The sequence below is a fragment of the Hydra vulgaris genome, chromosome 04 (assembly GCF_038396675.1).
Source record: "Hydra vulgaris chromosome 04, alternate assembly HydraT2T_AEP".
NCBI classification, from domain to species: Eukaryota; Metazoa; Cnidaria; class Hydrozoa; order Anthoathecata; family Hydridae; genus Hydra; species Hydra vulgaris.
In genome coordinates this window covers 21,305,001-21,325,567 of record NC_088923.1, presented here as the reverse complement: position 1 = coordinate 21,325,567, position 20,567 = coordinate 21,305,001, and the positions used below count along the sequence as shown (strand labels likewise).

General features: G+C 28.2%; 1 protein-coding gene across 3 annotated transcripts in view; it reads right to left on the bottom strand.

Annotated features, from left to right (window-relative positions):
- Positions 1-20,567, bottom strand: part of LOC136079645 (facilitated trehalose transporter Tret1-like) — a 63,012-nt gene that overhangs the window by 36,004 nt on the left and 6,441 nt on the right. For 2 of the 3 annotated variants that reach the window (XM_065795763.1, XM_065795762.1), the window contains exon 2: positions 3,870-4,078. In XM_065795763.1, coding sequence (XP_065651835.1) covers positions 3,870-3,881 — 12 coding nt within the window. In that variant the 5' untranslated portion in view covers positions 3,882-4,078. Of the gene's footprint in view, positions 1-3,869; positions 4,079-20,045; positions 20,303-20,567 lie in introns of those variants that run through there. The other variant, XM_065795764.1, reaches the window with a different exon arrangement.

Sequence of the window (20,567 nt, the reverse complement as noted above, 5' to 3'; positions counted from 1 at the left end):
GTTCAATACACTGCATAACTAAACTCAATTCCATTATTTATTTCCAGAATCAAAAATATCAAGCAAGTAACCTATTGCAAAAACAAACTCTTTTTAAAAATCTATTAGCACTTCATTCCGTAAAGATAGTTAAACAGTAACTACAAAAGATTATTTTTTATGGAGTTTTCACAAATTCAAGTAATAAGAAATATATGAATTTGTTTCCAATATTCATTTAATATCTCATGAAGTATGATGGCCTAAAACTTAAACTTTTTGAGTTTCAAATCTTGCCTAATCAAACCCCTGTTACAAAATAATCGTTTTGTTTAGATACATAGATATTCTAGAAGATTGCCTTGTGGTATCTAGTGCTGACAATACTAATACTAATTTTGGAAGGAGAGCAATGCACGAAATAAATGATGTGTTTTGCAAATTAAAAAAAATATTGTCTGCAAATACAGAAGGAGTTCTTTGCCCTGCGCACATTATTCATAACTAGTATACTGGCGCCGAAGACTTGTTGGTTGATATAGATTCAGTAGTTTTAAAATTTTGTAAAGCCATTTCCATACAAGCTGTAAGGAATAAAAAGCTTCAATATTTCTTGGAATTCGCACTGCTAACTATAACAACATATTATTACATTTATGAAGTAGGTATTTGTCGTTCTTTTTAGCATTTGAAAGAATGCTAAAGTTGTGGGAACCATAAGGAAGATTTTATTGGAAGAAGAAAATCCTCTCAAAGCAATAATAGATTTTTTCAAAAACCAATTATTAAAAGTTTACACTTTATTTGTTTGAGTAAAAATTAAAAAACTCGAAAAAGTGATTATTAGTGTTATTGAAGTAAAAATATTTTTAAAATAACTTTTAAAAAAAGACTTTAAAAAACAGTTAAAAATAAAAGATTACACAGTTTAAAGGTATTCAGAAAAACCAGGCGTGCAACAAACTAAAAAAATTGAAAGAATTTACTATGACACAATAAGAAGAGATTGAAAATGGTGTAGAGACTTTTTTCAACGTTAGAATTGATTATTCGGCAAAGTGCTCAGCAAACTTTTTTGCCAAACAAATTATTCTAAAATGAGTCGCCGTTGTAGCAAACATTTTGCTATTGGAATACCAATGATTAATAGGAATTTTTAAATTTTTTAAGGCTATGAATATTGATAGAAGTTTATTTGAATATGTTGTTGTTGTTGTTTCCTTTTTCCTTTTTTTTTTTTTAGGAAAGGGGGAGAGGGGAGGGGAGAGATATTTTGGTCGGTAGTTCGACATTTATAGCAGAGTTATAAAGCTTTACCAAAAACAATTGTCAAATAAAAGTGGAAATGTTGCATATCTCAAATGTACCTAATTTTTAACAGTAGCTTGCGCAAATAGTATTAAAACGTTTTTTTTTTTTCAATTTGATCTTATAAAGTTAAAGTTCTTTCACACCAAATATTTGCAGTCTCTCTTAAATTAATAGGTTCAGATAAATTATCATTTTGATTATCATTTTGCATTAAATCACTCGCTGGATTTAATACTTTTTTTATAGATATAACATTTTTTACAAAATTTTATAATTTGTAATCTAATTTTATATTTAATTAGATTTCGAATCTTGAATGTATTTCTTAAAACGGCGAATAATTTTTGAATGTTTTTAAAACTTGTAACTAAATGTTTAATGACACAAGATGTAAACAAGAAATTGCAATACGGAATTATAAATACATTAATTGTAATTAAGACACCATAATATGTAAATAAGAATGCATTATTTGTAATTGCAAGTTCACAATGTTAGTTTAAAGAACATTGTAAAAGTCTTCTGGAACATGTTCCAGAATACCATTACACATTTGTACAAATCAGCAACATCAAAGGAATTGAAAGATCATTGTGTTATTTGTCAATACACTATAACCCTAAACTCTGTTATTAAATTGAATCTATGTCAGCTTTATTTCACTAAATTTGTTTAAATCAACTTTTTGAGAAACCGGAACAAACTTGTCTAATTTGTCTTTATGAAATACATACAATCAAACAAGTTAAAAGAAAGCATTGTTTTAACTTTACCGAAAGTCAGAAAAAGAGTTAATAAATATGCTGAGCAAAATAACAATTGGGTGACTGGCGCAAAAGATAGGTGTCAAATATAAGTCAGCATACAATCGGGTTTGCTGCAAAAACTTAACTGTTTTATTGAAATAAGTTGCAAATTATAAATTATTGATTTTTTCTTTATTAAAAATAGAAATTCAAAGTACAATATGACTTAAAAAAACATAAAAAGTCTTCATATTTTGCAACTATTCCCACATTAGAAAAGCACCTAATATATTTATTTAAATTATTAACAATGGTTCCAATTAAATCTATTTAGTGTTTTGCATTTACTTTTTGTTTGGTTTACACTGTAAATAAATGACCAGTATAGAAGTTAATTAAAAATATCTTCTTTGCTCCATAAAAAGGTAATATCAATTTAAGAAAAAAAACTGCGATGTAAATATTATTTCTTATATATTTCAGCAAGATAACTCAATTTGGACATACATAAATAACAAGTTCGCAAGAGAGTAAGAATGCAAAAAAGCAAGAGTCCAAGAGAATTAAGCGCTCACCGCTATTGCTTAAATACTAAAATTTTGCGGGCATACTCAATAAGCTAAACTGGCTAGTGCGTTAACGAACGCAACAGTAGCTATAAAGTTCTGATATCTATATAGTGACGTGTTGTAATCAAATTGCATTCTTTTAATTTCAATTATAACCAAAACTATATTAGACGCATTACTGAAAACCGATTAATTTAGGACGCTAAAGACAAAATGTAACAATAACAAAACAAAACAAAAAATTGCTAATAAATTGCTATATAGCAACCTATTTGCCAGCTACCCGCTCGCACATTTTTCTCCAAGTTCTAATTTTTTTTTAATGTTAAGCAAGAGTATACGATATTTAAGCATTTGTAGAATTTTGCCTCTTCATTTACTACGTTAAATAACTTTTTAACATTCCTAAAATAATAAAACTGTTTGGAATCATCCGCAAACAAAATGGAACTTAATAAATTTGAGGTAAAGAGTGAAAGTAATAACAATCCTAAGATCGAGTCTTGAGGAAGCTCACATATTATTACCTTTTTTTTGTTGTGTTAAATGTTTCATATTGCAAATACTGGTTTCTGTTTGATATTATCCTTTAAACCAATGCAAGTTGTTGTTTTTTATCTAAAACTTTAAAAAAAAATGACGAACTAAAAGAGTTATAACAGACCAAGAAAAACTCCTAATGTTAACCATTGAGTATCAACCTATCTTACTTGATCAATTTTATTTTAAATATGCACAGGTTTGTGACTTTGTTAACGTTTAACTTATTCGTTTTAATAAAACTTGTTTCAAACAATATTGGGTTTAAGATTAAAGAAAAACTAAGATTATATATGTATTTAATATACAATAATTTTAAGATGATAAATTTTTTAGTATAAGATAAAAAAAGATTTGCATAGTTAGACTTTTTTTAAAAGTCATGCTCTGAAATTCCGATTTTATTCTTGCATAGTTTTGTTTTTTATTTGTTTTTTTCTTTTTAAGTTTTTCTATAAACATTTGCTCTATAATTTATATGAAACCTTTGTCGTAATTAAAAACATAAATTGTTAACGATTAAGTAGATTTTTCTTTCATGAGTAAACTAAAACTTAAAATAAAATAAATCTTTTAATAGTCCCAAACTAAAACTCTAACCCAAGTTAAATAATTGTTTATATAACATATCTAAGTGATTTCAAGGACAACAACTGATAATTAGCTTGTTTCTCTTAATAACATAATAAAATCTGAATATAACAAGATAAGTAATAATGTTTACCGTAAACAACATTTCTTTTTCATAATTTGAGGTTTTGTCATTGTAAGATGATGTGAATCCAATGCTAAAACCCACACATACAGATGCGACTGAAACAATAATAACAGCTAAAATCAATCTTATGAACTGTTTGTTATTTTCTAATAAACTAAACGATGCAATTAATGGAGTTTTTTCGGCGTCTTCTTGAGCTATTTTGTTCGATATTACTAAAAAAGAAATGAAATAATTAAAATGTAATTTTAATTTAAACATATTATTAGTTAAGTAATAGCATAATAAAAATGTAATTTATTAATTTTTTTTTTTTTTTTTTAAAAACATAGTTCTAATGGTTGCTTAAGTGTCATCCATAAACGATGTCAGTGTTTTTTTTCAATTTTTCGACTCCCCTTCCCCCCTTTGTCAAACTGTCAATTTTTGGCCAACCCCCCGTTATATATGATGTCAGTTTTTGTGTATTTACCCCCCCCCCCCCAAAAAACAATAAAAATGCTTAAAAACCATTGATTTTTTTTCTGACTAAATAATACATTTATATAATAGTAGATCTCATCAAGTTATATTATATAATAAGTCTATATCTCATTAAATAATCAACTAAGCAAATGGTATTATATATCTTTAATATAATCTTCCCATGGGTTGTTTAAGTGATCATCGATTGAAACAATAGGTAGTGAATCCTCACAGCGCTCTAAAAGGATGTCGTATTCTTGAGATACAATCAAATTCGCTGCGTCAACTTAATTTTCATCTAACTATTTAGCAGTTTCCGAACTCTTCTGCAAGGCGATGACTGCCAAAGATTCTGTCTGACGCTTGGCAGCGATACGAACAGGTTGGACCCTTTTGATTAGAGGGAGTGTTATAGCAGAAGAATGGATAGAAGCGTGCTTTTTCAAGATAGCTTGAGAGGCAAAGTAGATATTGCTATTTTTACAGATTCTATCAGCTAGGCTACACTGAATTGATGGACAAAACGCATCATACGGCAAAATTGGAAATCATTTGATGCGATGAACATAAAGACTGATGATGGAAACAATTCTTTTGCTCCTTCTGAGACATCTACTGCTTTGAGCCCGTTTCTCGTTTGGTTGACAGTGACAGGTGGCGGAAGAAATCTTGCTCTAATTAGAGTGAAGTAAGAGCTTCTAATAGTCCAACAACAAGTACGATTTTCACATTTCACAATTTGAGTATAACATTGACTTGTACGAAGATGATCGGCAATCCAACGTTGATCTTGTAATAAAAGGCTCCTTGACTCTAGCTCTGATTTGTCTGGATCAATACACTCTTCAATGGTTGGATAACCGTCAATTTGTAGATCAGACCAAATATCAGCCAAAGCCTGTCCAGCAAAACCAAAGTTCTGTCTTTCTAAATTTTCATCTATTGTCCTGCCTGATTTAAAAAGATATGTAGTTTATTATTAAAAATTATATTAATATTTTTACAAATTAACTTTTGTCAATGTAATTACCTTGAGAATCAAGATGAGTTCCGTAATGTTCGTGCAAAAGAATCACCCCAGATAATTCTTTACTTAGAGGTGCCATTCGTCGCTCAGCTCTGTTGAATGCACTGCAGCCTGGAGCGTTCGTCATGATGAAAAGAGCGTCAAGGTTATTTTTCAAGAAATGGTGAACCCCGATTTCAATTACTTTCTGGTATCTGAGATTTTCGTCGGGTCCTCCATTGACGCTAAACACAACGATAGGCTTAACCATATTAGTTTGAGGATCTCTGGTAATAGAGTCGAATTCTTTGATATCCAAGAGCCGCTTAAAGTCAAATCCATGAGCAAAGGCGGTTAAGGATGCGTGTTTTCCTGATCGAACAGCACTGTAGGTAGGTCCAGAATAAGTAATAGCATCTGTTTTTCTGAGACCATCTTTTTTGATCGTAATTCCAGCGTATACAGATAGTATAAGCTTGTGTCTAGCAGCCACGACCCAGTCGTTGTCTGGGAGAGTTACCCGGTACTCCAAATGCATCAACAACGGCACCTGTTTTTTGGCTGTTGTGATTCCAATTGGCACTCTAGCCTTGTCGTCTTGGATAATGAAACACACTTCATCTGGCCCTAAAATAGAAACACACTTCATCTGGTCCTTCTTCCACATAATTTATAGTTGAACTGCAGTCCGTCAACATGTTTTAAATAAGATTCAAGAGTCCGTCAACATGTTTTAAATAAAATTTCATTCTGAGGACTGATCAATCTAACAGGGACTATTTTGATGTGCCTTTTGCCTTTTAATGTTCCGTAACTTCTCGGAAGTAGACGAGTATAGAGGGCGCTCTTGCTGATTGCAAATCCAATTTTGTTCATCTCGGATGTCAATTCGTCGAGAGTTTTAATGCTCTAAATAATAAAGGTATATATTTGGATATAATTAACTTTTTTACAGAAAACGGGATTTATTTCGTAAATTATATTCAAATCAAATCTTGAAATTAGTTGTTAATATTTCAAGGATATTTACAATAGTGCAAGTACTAATTAAGAGTAAAATTCTAACAAATGCAATGTTAACAAACATAGCTAAGCTATCATTACCCGAAGAACCTCTGACCGACGTCTTTCATCAGCGGACGAACCATGGAGAGCAATATCCATAATTGCCTTTAAAAGAAGAGGTTGATCTACTTCTAATGACGATCGACCAGGCTTCTTTCTGATTTTTGGTTTTTCTTTGACTTCTAGATGCTCTAAGCAGATTTCCTCCATTCTAGCTTTTTTCAGTTCTCTAGTTTTCTTCTGTTGAGCTTGATCATACTTTTTTTTGGCCAGTCTTTTACATAGATGAGCTAGTTTCTTCTTTGATTTTTCGTGGTCAACAAACTCAAAGTTAATGCACTTTGTTGATCATCAATAACAGATCGCTCATTGGTGGGCTCAACAAACTGTGAGGAATTCTTGTCAAATTCAAGTGGAGTATACGTGGGGGCAGACTGTTTTGGAGTATTGGCCCAAAATGATAATTGCTTGCTCTTGAACTTCATTGCCTTTTCATTAAATAAATTGATTAAATACGTTACTCTTGATTCAAGATCCTTATGCACCAGTTTCTCTTCTTTTAATGAATTCCATATACTATGGACTTCTTTCTGGATATTAGCCTTTTTTTTTATCGGGCTGAGCATTTCCATACGAGACCATTAATAAGTTAAGTAATGCGGTTTTATCCATACTTTAACGTTGATTTATTAGTATTGTTTACATCACAATCAGAATAATGATTTTGCTCATTGTTAGAGTAAACTTTTTAAAAGAGTTTCTTCAACCCGCTAGGGAGAAATTAGCGTTTCGAATTTTCAATAGACTTTATGTGTTTGCATTGCATCACGTTTTACAATCAACTAGAGAGCAATTAGAGTTTTGTATTTGAAATAACGACAATTTAATTTCAAAAAATGACAAATTTATGAGTTTACTTTTATGAGTTTACTTTGAACCTCATTTTATAATCCGCTAGGGAGCGAATAACGATTGTGAATTTTATATACAAAGAGTTAATATTTCTAACATAATTTGATTCGCAGTGAAATGGTAATATATTAATAAAACGATAGTAGTTTTTATTTTACGTTAGTAGTTGTTATTTATTTAATGTCTCTGGGAAACTTATTATATTAATTTATAATATTATATTATAAATAATTTAATAAAATATAATATCAAATTCCCCGCATTTAGTATTAATTTCCCCACAAACAAAACATCATTTCAATGCCATTTAGTAAATACCGTTAAAATCTGCTCATTAAAACTAAATTAATAATTTAAATTGACATCATTTTGGCCTCAACACCCCCTCCCCATTGTCAATTAGTGTCAAACTTTCCAGCACTCCCTCCCCCTTATATTTACTGACATCATTTATGGATGACCCCTTTAAACATTTTAGGTTTGCAACTTTAAATTTTTCGGTTTACTAAATTTTATTATTGTTTTCATGAAGTTTTATGAATATTCTTTTGACAAATTAAAAAAAAAAAACAGAATTAAATTTAATCCTTATATAGAAATGTATCTAGAAGCGTCTTTGGTAGCAAAGTTTAAATGATACAAAAAAAGTTTTTTGTTCGGTTAGCCGAATCTAACGTACAAGTATAGCTAATTGTAGACGTTTCATCGTTTTTTATCATGATAATCAAATTTCTACTTTACTAATAGGGCTGGATAATTTTTACTTTATTAAAGAAGGAATAAGAAGTCCAGGCGTGGATGATGCATTTTTGATGTTTGAGCTAAGTTCCAGACAAGGAGCAAACTTGAAACATTTATATTTTTATACCTATGTCAAATTTTGCATAATATTGCAATAGTTCGTGCCAGGGAACAAAAAAACAAGTACATTTTAGCTTCACGTACCCCAAACGTGTAGGCAACAAGTTTATAAAAAAAAATTTTATTAAAAAAAAAAAAGTTTTAGTAACTTTTGTTTTTAGGGTTTAATCAACGGAATCGTTCGCAAAATATTTTATTTGAGTTAAGCATAAACATATTTAAACTTAGAGTTCCTAAAATTATCATAAACATCTTAAACATTAAAAAATCCTGACTTTGTCTCTAAAGGTAAGGTAATGCTTCTTCGCTCTTATGAAAGCAGCTTACCAAGGAAAAGAAAAACTCAATGTAAAACTCAAAGTCTTCCTTGTGCTGCTATCAAAAAAATAGTCAGTACTGATCTACAAAACAAGTTAATGCAAAAAAGGAGGCATTGAGTTGTAAATGTGGTTAACTTTGCTTTGTAATTGAATTGGTGTATTTTAAAATAGCGGCTTTGCTCAAAACCCATTTTTGAGAAAACTAAAAAAAACTCTTTAAATCTTTTTCAAATAAATATGCAGGACTTTTGTAATATATTTTTCTAATAAATATACAGGACTTTTGTAATATATTTCTTTAATATGCATGCAAGAAATACGTTTTGGTGCAATCTGATAATTTTAATAGCTTTTCTTAGTTAAAAGATAAAGATTACAATTTCAAAAAGTTTGCACTTTACAAAAAATCCTTCCAAAAAATCAAAAATTTTTGGAAGGAAAATTAAAACTCTTATAGAACCACAACTTTAAAAATTTAGAATAAGAAAACGTGTAAGAAAATATAAGACATACACAGGTAATGAATAAAATTTTTCATATCTATAAAAAATTCAAACGATGATAAATCATTTTAATTTACAAAAGAGTTATTGTAAACTGAATTTGTTTAAAAGCTTAAACATGATTGTATTGTTCATTGCCAAAATATCTAGCTGATTTTCAAGATGATTGGCAAATAAATCTATCCTCCGCCAGCATTAGCTTTTAAACCAGCCAGCTTTTTTTTCCTACTAGATATAGAGTTTCTAGTTTTTATTTCTACTAAAAATAAAAGTTTGTTGTGTAGTCTATAAGTATAACAAGGTTGATTGTGATTTTATTTATGTGCATACTAGGGTAGTATTCGTCATCAAATATGATAGCTATGCTTTTATCGAGAAGAATTAAATTTTTTATTGTTAAATCCATAAAAATATTCCAATAACTTCTTTTTGTACGCCTTGCCAAGCTTTATTGAGGTATGCATTTTTAAAAGTAAATTGCGGAAGAAAATGTATATTTTGCTGTCTCACTAGACAACTCCACCCCAAAAGCATATACGTCTTTAAAAAAACTTTCGTCTTCAAAAAGAGTATCAGTGTATTGAGAGGAAATAATAATGCATCTACATAGACTAAAGCATCAATGTTTGTGTGCGTTTTGACATTTTGTGGTCTCTGTTTATTTCCACATAGCTGTTTTCAAGTTTTTTTAACGATCATTAAAAAAATTACAATACTACGGTTCGAATGACCTGACGGTTCGAATGACCTGACAACCTATTTCTTATAACTATGGTAGTAGCTCAACATTAATAAGCTTGCAACACGCACCAACGCATTTTTTTTATCTTCTTTGTTTAAAATATATACAGCCGCGAACATTCACCGCGAACGGACGTGTTTGAACTGCAACTAAACAAGGAAGTCGAAAATGGCAACAAATTTTACAATAGCTCAATTAAAAGAAATTTTTAAAGTTGAAATTTTTAAAATTGAAAAGTTGGAGAATCAAGTAAATACTTTAAAAGATGAAAATAAAGTTCTGAAACTGGAAATTAACGATTTAAAAAAATCTGTCAATTTTACAAGTGATAAATATGATAAAGCTTTAGTTGAACTTGCCGAAGCAAAGCCTGATCACAGTAAACCAAATATTTTAGAAAACATTTGACTGAATCCATGAAGGACATATTGGCAGCGCTGGAAAATAAAAGTAGGCGAAACAATTTGAGAATAAATGGAATTGAGGAATCAGAAACCGAAAGTTGGGAAGATTTGCGGAAGAAAAGTCCAAGATATACTTAAAATCAATCTTGAATTTCAAGGAAACTTTATTATTGAACGAGCAGATCGAGTAGGAAAAAAAGAAAAAATTAATGATAAAAACAGAACCGTGGTTATGAAATTTTTAAATCTTAAAGACAAATCAGTTATCCTTGACAAATACATAAAAATAAAACTTATGAATGAAAAGTTTTTTATAAACGAAGATTTTTGCGAAAGAACAATCGAGTTACGAAAAATGTTTTTACAGACGCTAAAGAACTAAGACAAAAAGGTAAATATGCTAAAGCTATTTATAACAAACTAATAACACGTGGTTTTTAAAAGAATTTCTTTTATTTACTAAGGTAAAATCTAATAATAAAAATGGATTCGAATAATTTGAACAACTTTGAATTAAATTCTTTTGATTTTTTTCAAACTGATGACTTTTTACAAAACCATGAATTGGATCCGTATTTAAATTATTTTATCGGAGCCTTTCATATTAGTATAAGAAGCATATCAAAAAATTTTGAAAATTTTTGTATAAATATGAAAGAATCTTTTAGTTTTTTTAGCCTTATTTGCTTATCAGAAACTTGGTGTAGCTCTGATGACGTAATTTTTAGCGAAAATAACTGTTTACCAGGGGCCGTATTCTCTTCTCTCCGTTAAGCTTAACGGAGCTTTTGTCTGAAATTTCTTTTAAATTACATTAATAAAAAATTAATTTAAAATTATAATTTTTTAAACATAAATTTTTTATTTTGGTATAAGTTTTATTTTAACGAATTTATATAAATTTTCGTCATTTCTTTACTTAGAAATATTGTAATGAAATTTCAGACAAAAGCTCTGTTAAGCTTAACGGAGAGATGAGAATACGGCCCCAGGTTTTAATAAAGTTTCTTTAGAGCGTAAAAATAAAAAGCGAGGCAGTGGTTTAATAATTTATATTAAAGAATGTTTGAGGTATGTTATGAGGCCTGACATGAGTAATTCTGATGACGACAAAGAGGTTTTAACACTTGAAATCATAACGACAAAAACAAAAATATAATTTTAAGTTGTTGCTATCGCCCACCTTCGGGTCAAATTTGAAATTTTAATATATATATTAATGATATTTTAAAAAAAAACAGTCAAGAAAAAAAATTATACTATTTAATAGGTGATATTAATTTGAATAGTTTTCAATACCACGTAAATTGTGGAATTAATAAATTTTATAACTATGTATTTGAACATGGAGCAATACCTTTAATTAATAAGGAAACAAGAGAAACTTCAACTTCAGCTACTTTAATTGACAATATCATTACAAATTATATTTTTAATAAATCTCTAAAAAAAAAAAGGTATAATTTTAAGCGACATCTTAGATCACTTCCCCATTTTTATTTTGATTAATATTACCGCAGAAAAAATATCCCAACAGAAAACAAGTTTCTTAAAACGCTTTTTTACCGCAGCAAATTTAAAATCTATGCTTTGGCGAGTTTAAGGCAGAGTTATTAACAAGGCCAAGGATAAGAGTTCCTAGGTCTACCTAAACATTTTCACAACCTAAGACTTTTTTCCCTTGCGTTAACGCCAATTATTAACCATTCTGTTAGTAACAATTACTGTGACAAAGTACGTGTCAACATAAACCAAGGTTATGCGCAGTAATCAATGAAGTCAAAAAAAAAATCTTGATGTGTATGAGAGCGTTAAACATAAAGAATTGAAACTTAATATATTTGCTTTATGTATTTTTATTTTAGAGGCAAACTCCCTAGTTTTTATCCACAAGGCAAGGACTAAAAACTCGCGGGTAATGTGGTCAACATCAGTCCTATCTTGCGTATTAATGATGACTCCCAAGGTTACTGAGTGATACACATGGGTACCAAACATTCAAGTTTAGCGTCGCTCAATTAATTTAAGTTTGGATGAAAAAATTATTATGAATAAATCGTTTTCAGTGCTTGACTTGACACGGAGTGATGCATTATTGAAGCGCGCTGAAATCTCGAGAATGTTTTAAATCAGTAGAAACTTTAATCCGTTATATAAAAATCTAGGAAATTTCTAACGATATAAATTAAACTAAACTCTTTCATGTCTTTTAAAGAATAAATTAACTACAGACATAATTTTCCTTAACTAAATGACCCTTTATTGCAACACTTATTTCCAATATCTAAAAACTATGGTCTGGTCTGATGCTAAATTTTAACAATTTAATATAATACAGAAAGAAGATGAAAATTGCACTTTCCAAGAGTAAAATTCCCACAGGCATTAAAAAAATTTGTGATGGAATGCAAAAGAAAAACGCTTTTTTACCGCAGCAAATTTAAAATCTTTTAAAGAGCAGTTATCCTGCTTCATTGGAGTCAAATTAAAGTATCTACAGACGCTTTTTCTATTACTTCGGTCTTAACATCTTATGAATTTTCTTACGAAGATTTTAATCTTTTAAGATGCTTAAGTGTAATAAATCAGCTGACCATGATAATATAAATGGTAATGTTGTCATCGAGTCTTATAAACCCCTAAACGATGTACTATTTAAATTTTACATTTTTCAATAAAGCAGGGCGTTTTTCCTGATTTTCTAAAAATAGCTAAAGTGATACCAATTTTCAAAGCTGGTGATGCAATCAATGTTTCTAATTTCTGTTTTGTCTGTTTTTTTTTAAGTTTTAGAGATAATTTTATATAACGTAATTTATAATCACCTTTCTTCAAATAATATACTATATGTTAATCAATACGGATTCAAAAAACTCAACAGAACATGCAATAATCCAAGTTATTCACAATATTTCTGAATCTTTTGAAAATTCTCAATTCACGTTGGGAGTTTTGATAGATTTATCAAAAGCTTTTGATTCAATTGACCAAAAAATGAATATTATGGAGTTAAAGGAAATATTTTACTGTTACTTAAAAGCTATTTAAGCAACCGTAAACAGTTTGTTGATCGTAATTTAACTGACCCATCCAATCTATTAATATAACCGTGGTGTTTCCTATGGTTCTATACTTGGGCCCCTTTTCTTTCTCATTTACATCAATGATTTACATAAAGCTTTGAACTTGATTGTTGACATGTTTGCAGATGTTACTAATCTCTTTTTATCTGATAACAACGTTACAAAACTATTTCAAATTATGAACATCGAATTAACAAAAATTTCCGAATGGTTTAAAATAAACAAGCTTTTACTTAATGTTGAAAAAACTGATTTGATACTTTTTCATCCAGCTTCTAAAAAAAAACTTCTGTCTCGTGATTTAGCATTACTTTTTTATTGACAAAACTCTAATAAAAAGAGTAAATTTTTGGGTATCTTTATCAATGAAAACTTTAATTGAAAATATCACATAGAATTCTTGTGTAATAAAGTTGTTAAAAGTATAGGAATATTGTATAAAGCAAGAAGTGCTTTAAATAAACGTAATTTAACTCAACTATATTACTGCTTTGTCCATTGTCATTTAAACTATGCAAAAATTGCTTAGTGTAGCGCTAATAAATTCAAACTTAGACCTCTTTATCATCAACAAAAGCATGTTGCTTATCTTATTAATTTTAAGGATAGATTTACTTATGCCAAGCCTCTCTTATTTGAAATGAAAATTCTTGATATATATCAGCTAAATGTTTTTAAAATTGCTTAGTGTAGCGCTAATAAATTCAAACTTAGACCTCTTTATCATCAACAAAAGCATGTTGCTTATCTTATTAATTTTAAGGATAGATTTACTTATGCCAAGCCTCTCTTATTTGAAATGAAAATTCTTGATATATATCAGCTAAATGTTTTTAAAATTGCTTAGTGTAGCGCTAATAAATTCAAACTTAGACCTCTTTATCATCAACAAAAGCATGTTGCTTATCTTATTAATTTTAAGGATAGATTTACTTATGCCAAGCCTCTCTTATTTGAAATGAAAATTCTTGATATATATCAGCTAAATGTTTTTAATATTCTTTGTTTTATGTACAAATGTAAAACTAATACCAACCCAATTTCTTCCATAATTTATATACCTTAAAAGATAAAAATAAATACAACTTAAGAAATGATAATTTAATTCGTCAACCATTTTTTCAAACTAATTTGGAAAATCAAGCATTTCATTTCGTGGAGCTTCTCTTTGGAATAAAATAGTTTTAAAACATTTTGAGTTTTCTTTGAAATGGAGTTATCTCTCATTCAAAACAAAGCTACAGGAAATCATTTTTTCTGTTGATGATATAATTTTGTATTTTTATACATTAAATAATTTACATTTTCAATGAATATGTATATGATTGCACTTAAATTTTTCTTGTGCTTTATACACTTGACCATTATACATGGATTTGATTTTTATGAGATTTTTAAATTTACGAGCGATTCTTGATGAAGACTTGATGGTCTTCTGAGAGTGTCCGCTTTCTTTTTATTTATTAAATCAAATACTTCTATAATTTTTGCTTATTTACATTTTCTAGTTGTAAAAGGATTTTTTAATCTTAACGATTTAATTTATTTGTATAACGACTTTTATACTTTGTACAAATTTTAAGTTTTAAGTTCTTCATCAAAGGTTCTCTGTGACAAGACCAAAGTCTTCTTTGAGTATCCGCGTTCTTTCTTTATTTATTTTTTATTTATTTATTTTTACAATATCTTCACTAGTAATTTTTCTCTTGTATATTTGTATTTGTATCTTAAACATCGTAATAAAAACAAAAAATAAAATATGAAGCAATTAGAGCGCCGAAATTTAAACTTTCTGGTGTAAGTGTAATAATAGTAGATAAAGTTTTATCGATATCAAAATTAATTGTTTTAAAATTTGTTTAATTATTTTTTTACACATTTTCAAATTTCCATCAATGGTTATACTTCTATAACTCTAGTTTTGACTTATATTATTTTTTCAGAAAGACTGAATTTTTCTTTTAAACAAATCAAGAGTATTTCACCTCTCATTCGTCTTTATTGTCTTTTTTCTAATATGTAACATTTAAACTTTTCAGGCAACCTAGATCCATGCTTACGTAGGTTTCTAACCAATGAGCCATAAAAATTAAGTGTTCTTGTTAATGCTGCAGCTGTTTGTTTTATTTGTTTGTTTCTTCAGTAAAAAAGAACTCATACTGTAAATTCTTTAACTAAGAGTTCATGGTTGTTTATTAAAAAAAACTTAAATCTTTTTAATAATATAATGTAGTTCATTTTAAAATGTTTAAGCGTTTTTCTACATAAATTAACACGATGTTGTACGACAATAAAACTCCTAACACGCAGTTCTTTACTCAGCATATAAAAAGGGCCTGAAGAACATAAACAACCAAACACTTATACAAAGATTATTAACTTAACATGTTTATTGAGAGTCTCCATTTTCTACGCACTACCCCTGTTGAGTTGTCAACAAAATTTGTCCCTAAATTGTCCTAAATATTGTCTTCTATTGCAGACTATCTCGTTGGCCGCATATCATTTGATCTGGGTATCATGTTGGTCTCTTCATCTACTGCAATTAATAACTTTTGAACAGGACAAAAACACAACTTGATCGTTTCTTTAATTGAAACAATTTTTAACTTAGCTCTACAAATTTCGCCGTCTTTGCTTATTACGATTTCCATGACTCCTATCACCTTCATTTAAGATCTGGGTTTTTATTCCTTATTTACAATTGATACTGCGCAATTTATTCTCGAAATATAACTTTGTTTTTTCCATAAAATTTGTTGTACAAATGTTGTTGCTTTACCTCATTCAGGTAAACCATATAAAAAAATAATAAATGATCAAGTTTTTAAGATAAGTTGATCGTTTTTTAACACTAATTGACTCGAGGTTAAAATCAGCTTCCAAAATATATTTTTTTATACTACGTAAGAACATTAAGTGATAATGTTTAAGTGCTTCCTCCATGTCATATCCACTCATTTAGACAAACGTTTTACTATTTATTACAGATTCAATCTTACACAAAACATGTTGCAATACTTCATAAATAGCAAACGATTTTGACTGATTGAACGAGTCATAATTTCATAAATTCCTCTCCACCACTAGAAGGCCGGTGAAATAAACTTTGTTTACTTTTGTATTTAAACAAAACTTCTTTATTTCTAAAGATTCAAATGTTTTAAAAGTGGCACTTAAAATACTATGCAAAATTAAATTGAATTATGTATGTAGATGATAATCACATATGTCCAAAAATTTTATTATCAGCTATATGAACTGATGAAAGTAAATAGTTGGTTTTGAGCTAACAACCAAGCTAACAACTAACGTTCAAAAAACATTGCCACAACGTTAATTATGTTCGCGTAATGTTCGCTTACACGTTACATGAACCAACTTTTGTGAACTCCGACTTACAATACTTGAACGTTCAATAAGAACGTTAAAATAAAAAAGAGCAAACGTTTAATTAACGTTTGCTGGAAACGTTGTTTTGATAGCTCTTGAACGTTTATCTCAAACACGCAATAACCCAACGTTTTTAATTTCTTTTAATTTCTAAACGTATAAATCTAAAAGTTTTAATAGACTTTCTGTTTAAACCTATGTTTGCTAGTTTTTGTGTAATGTAATGCTTTTTTTAACTTACATAATCCATATTTACTTAACAATTGTTAGATAAGTACTTAAGTAAAAATTTATTTATAGTTAACTACAAATTTACTATGTTTTATAACTCAATAACGGAATATAAGGCTTATTTGAGAGCCTATGATTTAATTATTAAATTTGAAAAGCCCGCAATATGTAAAGCTTATTAAAATTAACAAAAATTTATACTAAAAAATTATATTTGCAATAAAAAAGTTAATTTACTAATAATAGTTAGTGCTTTAAAAAGCACTAACAACAATTTACATTAATCTAAGTTAAATTTGCTTACAAGCCAACATCAACAACATTAAAAATAAATGCGGTTTTTTCCGTGAAAAAGTATAGCTTTACCATTTAAAATTTTCTTATTGAAATTTTATACTTTTTTGTTAAAAGCAAAAGCACTTTGTGGTTTTGATAAACAAGCTTTTTTTATAAATGACTTAAATGTGTCATTTAAAAAAGATTAAACTGTTATAAACCGTCAGTTCTTTATAAAAACAGATTTATATATGAACCACTACATAAGACAACACAAAACCTTAAACCTTTCATCAACAAATTTCAAATTTGAATCAATAAACTCTTTTTGATCGGCTTTTATGACTTTGAAAAGTTTACACCCCCCCCCTCAATTTGAGAGGGTATAAACTTTATAAGGTCATAAAAGCATTAGAAAAAAGAGAGTTGGCATCATTTACGTTATTTACAAGAAAATACAGAAAATATTTTGTTTTTACGCTCATTTAATATTTAGTATTGTTTTCTGATTTTTAAATAATTTCAAATATGCAACTTGACATACTAGTCAAAAGATTTTAGTATCTGTAGATATTTCATTCCAAGCTTCTATTGCTTACCATTTTTCTATAAAGTATTCCTCATAGATTTTCAATTGGGTTAAGATCTGGACTGTATGCGGGCTATTCTATAGCCTGAATATTTTTTTCTCTTAACCAAGCTTTTGTAAGCTTTGAATTATGGATAGAAGCATTGTCTTGTTAAAAAGTGAAATTTTCACCCATCAATTCTTCACCATGTTCAAGCAAACTAGTTTTTAATAAGTTATTGTAGTCCTGTGAACTCATTTTTATTGAAATCCATAGCAGTGGCAAAGAAAAAAGCACCCCAAACCATAACAGTTCCACCACCAAAGCTATGACTTATCCTTGCTTCTTCCTTTTTTTAAAAAATTGTGCCAGTAATATTGATAACCATCTAGATTGAACTTTTTTCGTTACTAAAGAAAACTTGATGCCACTCTTCATGCCAAGACATGTGTTCTTTCCCAAATTGTAGTCTAACTTCTTTATGCAAACAGTAAGTTTTGGTTTTGGTTTACGCTTTTTCAAAACTGTGTTTGGATCTTTATGTACGCTTTGTCTCAAACATTAAACAGTTACAGGTAATTGTAAATCAGTACAAATGTGAGATGCAGTCATCTGCTAAGCAGCAGCACAACGTACAATAACTCGTTTAGTACTATTATTAATTTTACGTTTGCCACTACTTTACTCATAAGCTCCATAATTAATTAATTAAAATAATTAAAGCCCATAGTTAAAATAATGAATGCCCATTTTGAAGTAATTATTAACCACTTTTGGAGGTCTTTTAACTTTCTTTGCAATTTCCTGCAGTCTTTATTTAACTTACAAATAATAATAAAATACTAAGTCACAAATGCGTATCACCAGATCAAAATATACAAGTAAACTAATAATAATTATTGATGAAGCTAATTCTATTTGCTACCGCAAATATCAAGTATTTTACATTTTATGGTTTTATCAAATGTACCACAAGTTAATTATGCTATATTATAATCTAAAAAGTTGTTAACAATAACTATATGTGTTTGAATACAAAAATGCATCGCACAAATTCGCTAACAGATTAACAAAATTTTGGATTAAAACACGGTGGAGCTAATTCTATTTTCCCCACTATATATATACAAAAAACGAAACAAATTATTCTCGTACAATATATATATATATATATATATATATATATATATATATATATATATATATATATATATATATATATATAAATTTTGGATATAAACACGGTGGGGCTAATTCTATTTTCCCCACTGTATATATACATAAAAACGAAACAAATTATTCTCGTACAAAACATTTATAAATAAATTTTGGATTAAAACACGGTGGGGCTAATTCTATTTTCCCCACTGTATATATACAAAAAACGAATCAAATTGTTCTCGTACAATATATATATATATATATATATATATATATATATATATATATATATATATATATATATATATATATATATATATATATATATATATATATATATATATATATATATATATATATATATACATATATATATATATATATATATATATATATATATATATATATATATATATATATATATATATATATATATATATATATATATATATATATATATAATTGGGGTCAAGAAAACATTTTGTCTCTCCATCAACGCAATATGATCATTAATGTGAAGAAAAATAGATTTTTTTCGGCAGCTAAATTAGCTTTAAAAGTTAAATAAGATCACAATATCACAGTAACCCCTCAAATAATTAGAAATCGTGTAAGAGAACAAGGATATAAAGGTAAAGGTTATAACTTTAATTGATAACAATTCAAGATCATGCGTATGAGCAAAGTATTTTTACGTAGTTTGAAATCTAAAGAGTTGCGGATAAAAATGTACAATCCTCCACCTTTTTTTTCAGAGTCTTTAATTTGATGAAAAACTTTATAATTATTAAGTTGAAATTTAGAAATGTTTTTTTAAAATTATAATTTCCTTGTCACGGCACCATAATTCGGTTTGACATATAATTTGAAAGTTAATTTTGGCGCCTCCAAATATTAAGGTGTAGGATAGATAATGCAGTTGAATTTATGTCAGCAGTAATACTTGAAATATCTGAACTATAGTAATAAGGACTTATATTTATTATTACCTCCTCATCATTATAAAATTTAATATCTATATCTGATTGATTTTTTAACGGTATATATTTGTTTATTGGGAATTGTTTAAGATTATTTATTTTTCAATATTATTAAAAGTACTATTATCAAGATTATTCCTTAATAACCGATTAGTTTCCATTTTAAAAATCTAAATTTAAGATAACAAATATAAATAACAAAATTTATTACTTTTTCTTTTGAATCCACTCACGAACGATCAGTTTATCGTAAGATACTATAGGAAAGTTGCGAAGTTCTCGTTCCTTTTTCATTCGCTCTTTAAGATTTTTTTTTATTAGTATTTTAGTCCTTTTAGTTATAGTAAGATTCGATCGTCAGTAAACAACTTAAGAGAAGTAGTTGTTTTCGCAAAGTTACCTTGATTTCGTAATATACGTTGTTCAACTAATATCCATAAATTAAGCGCTTTTTTATATCACTAAGTGCTAAAAAATTTTTTTAATAATTCATTGTCTTTTATATTCAATTTTAAAATTGAAAAAAACTGGGTTTATAATAACGGGCACTGATGCATTGGCATCGACCATTTAGCAAATGCATTGACATTGGCATCGGTCTTAATAACCATCGGCCAATGCCAATTTTAAACTATATTAAGATATGAGTTTTATATCCAAAAAAAAAAATTGCAGTGTTTAATATAAAAAAAAAATTCCAGATGTTTCTCTTCTGGATTTTTTTGTTTTGCAA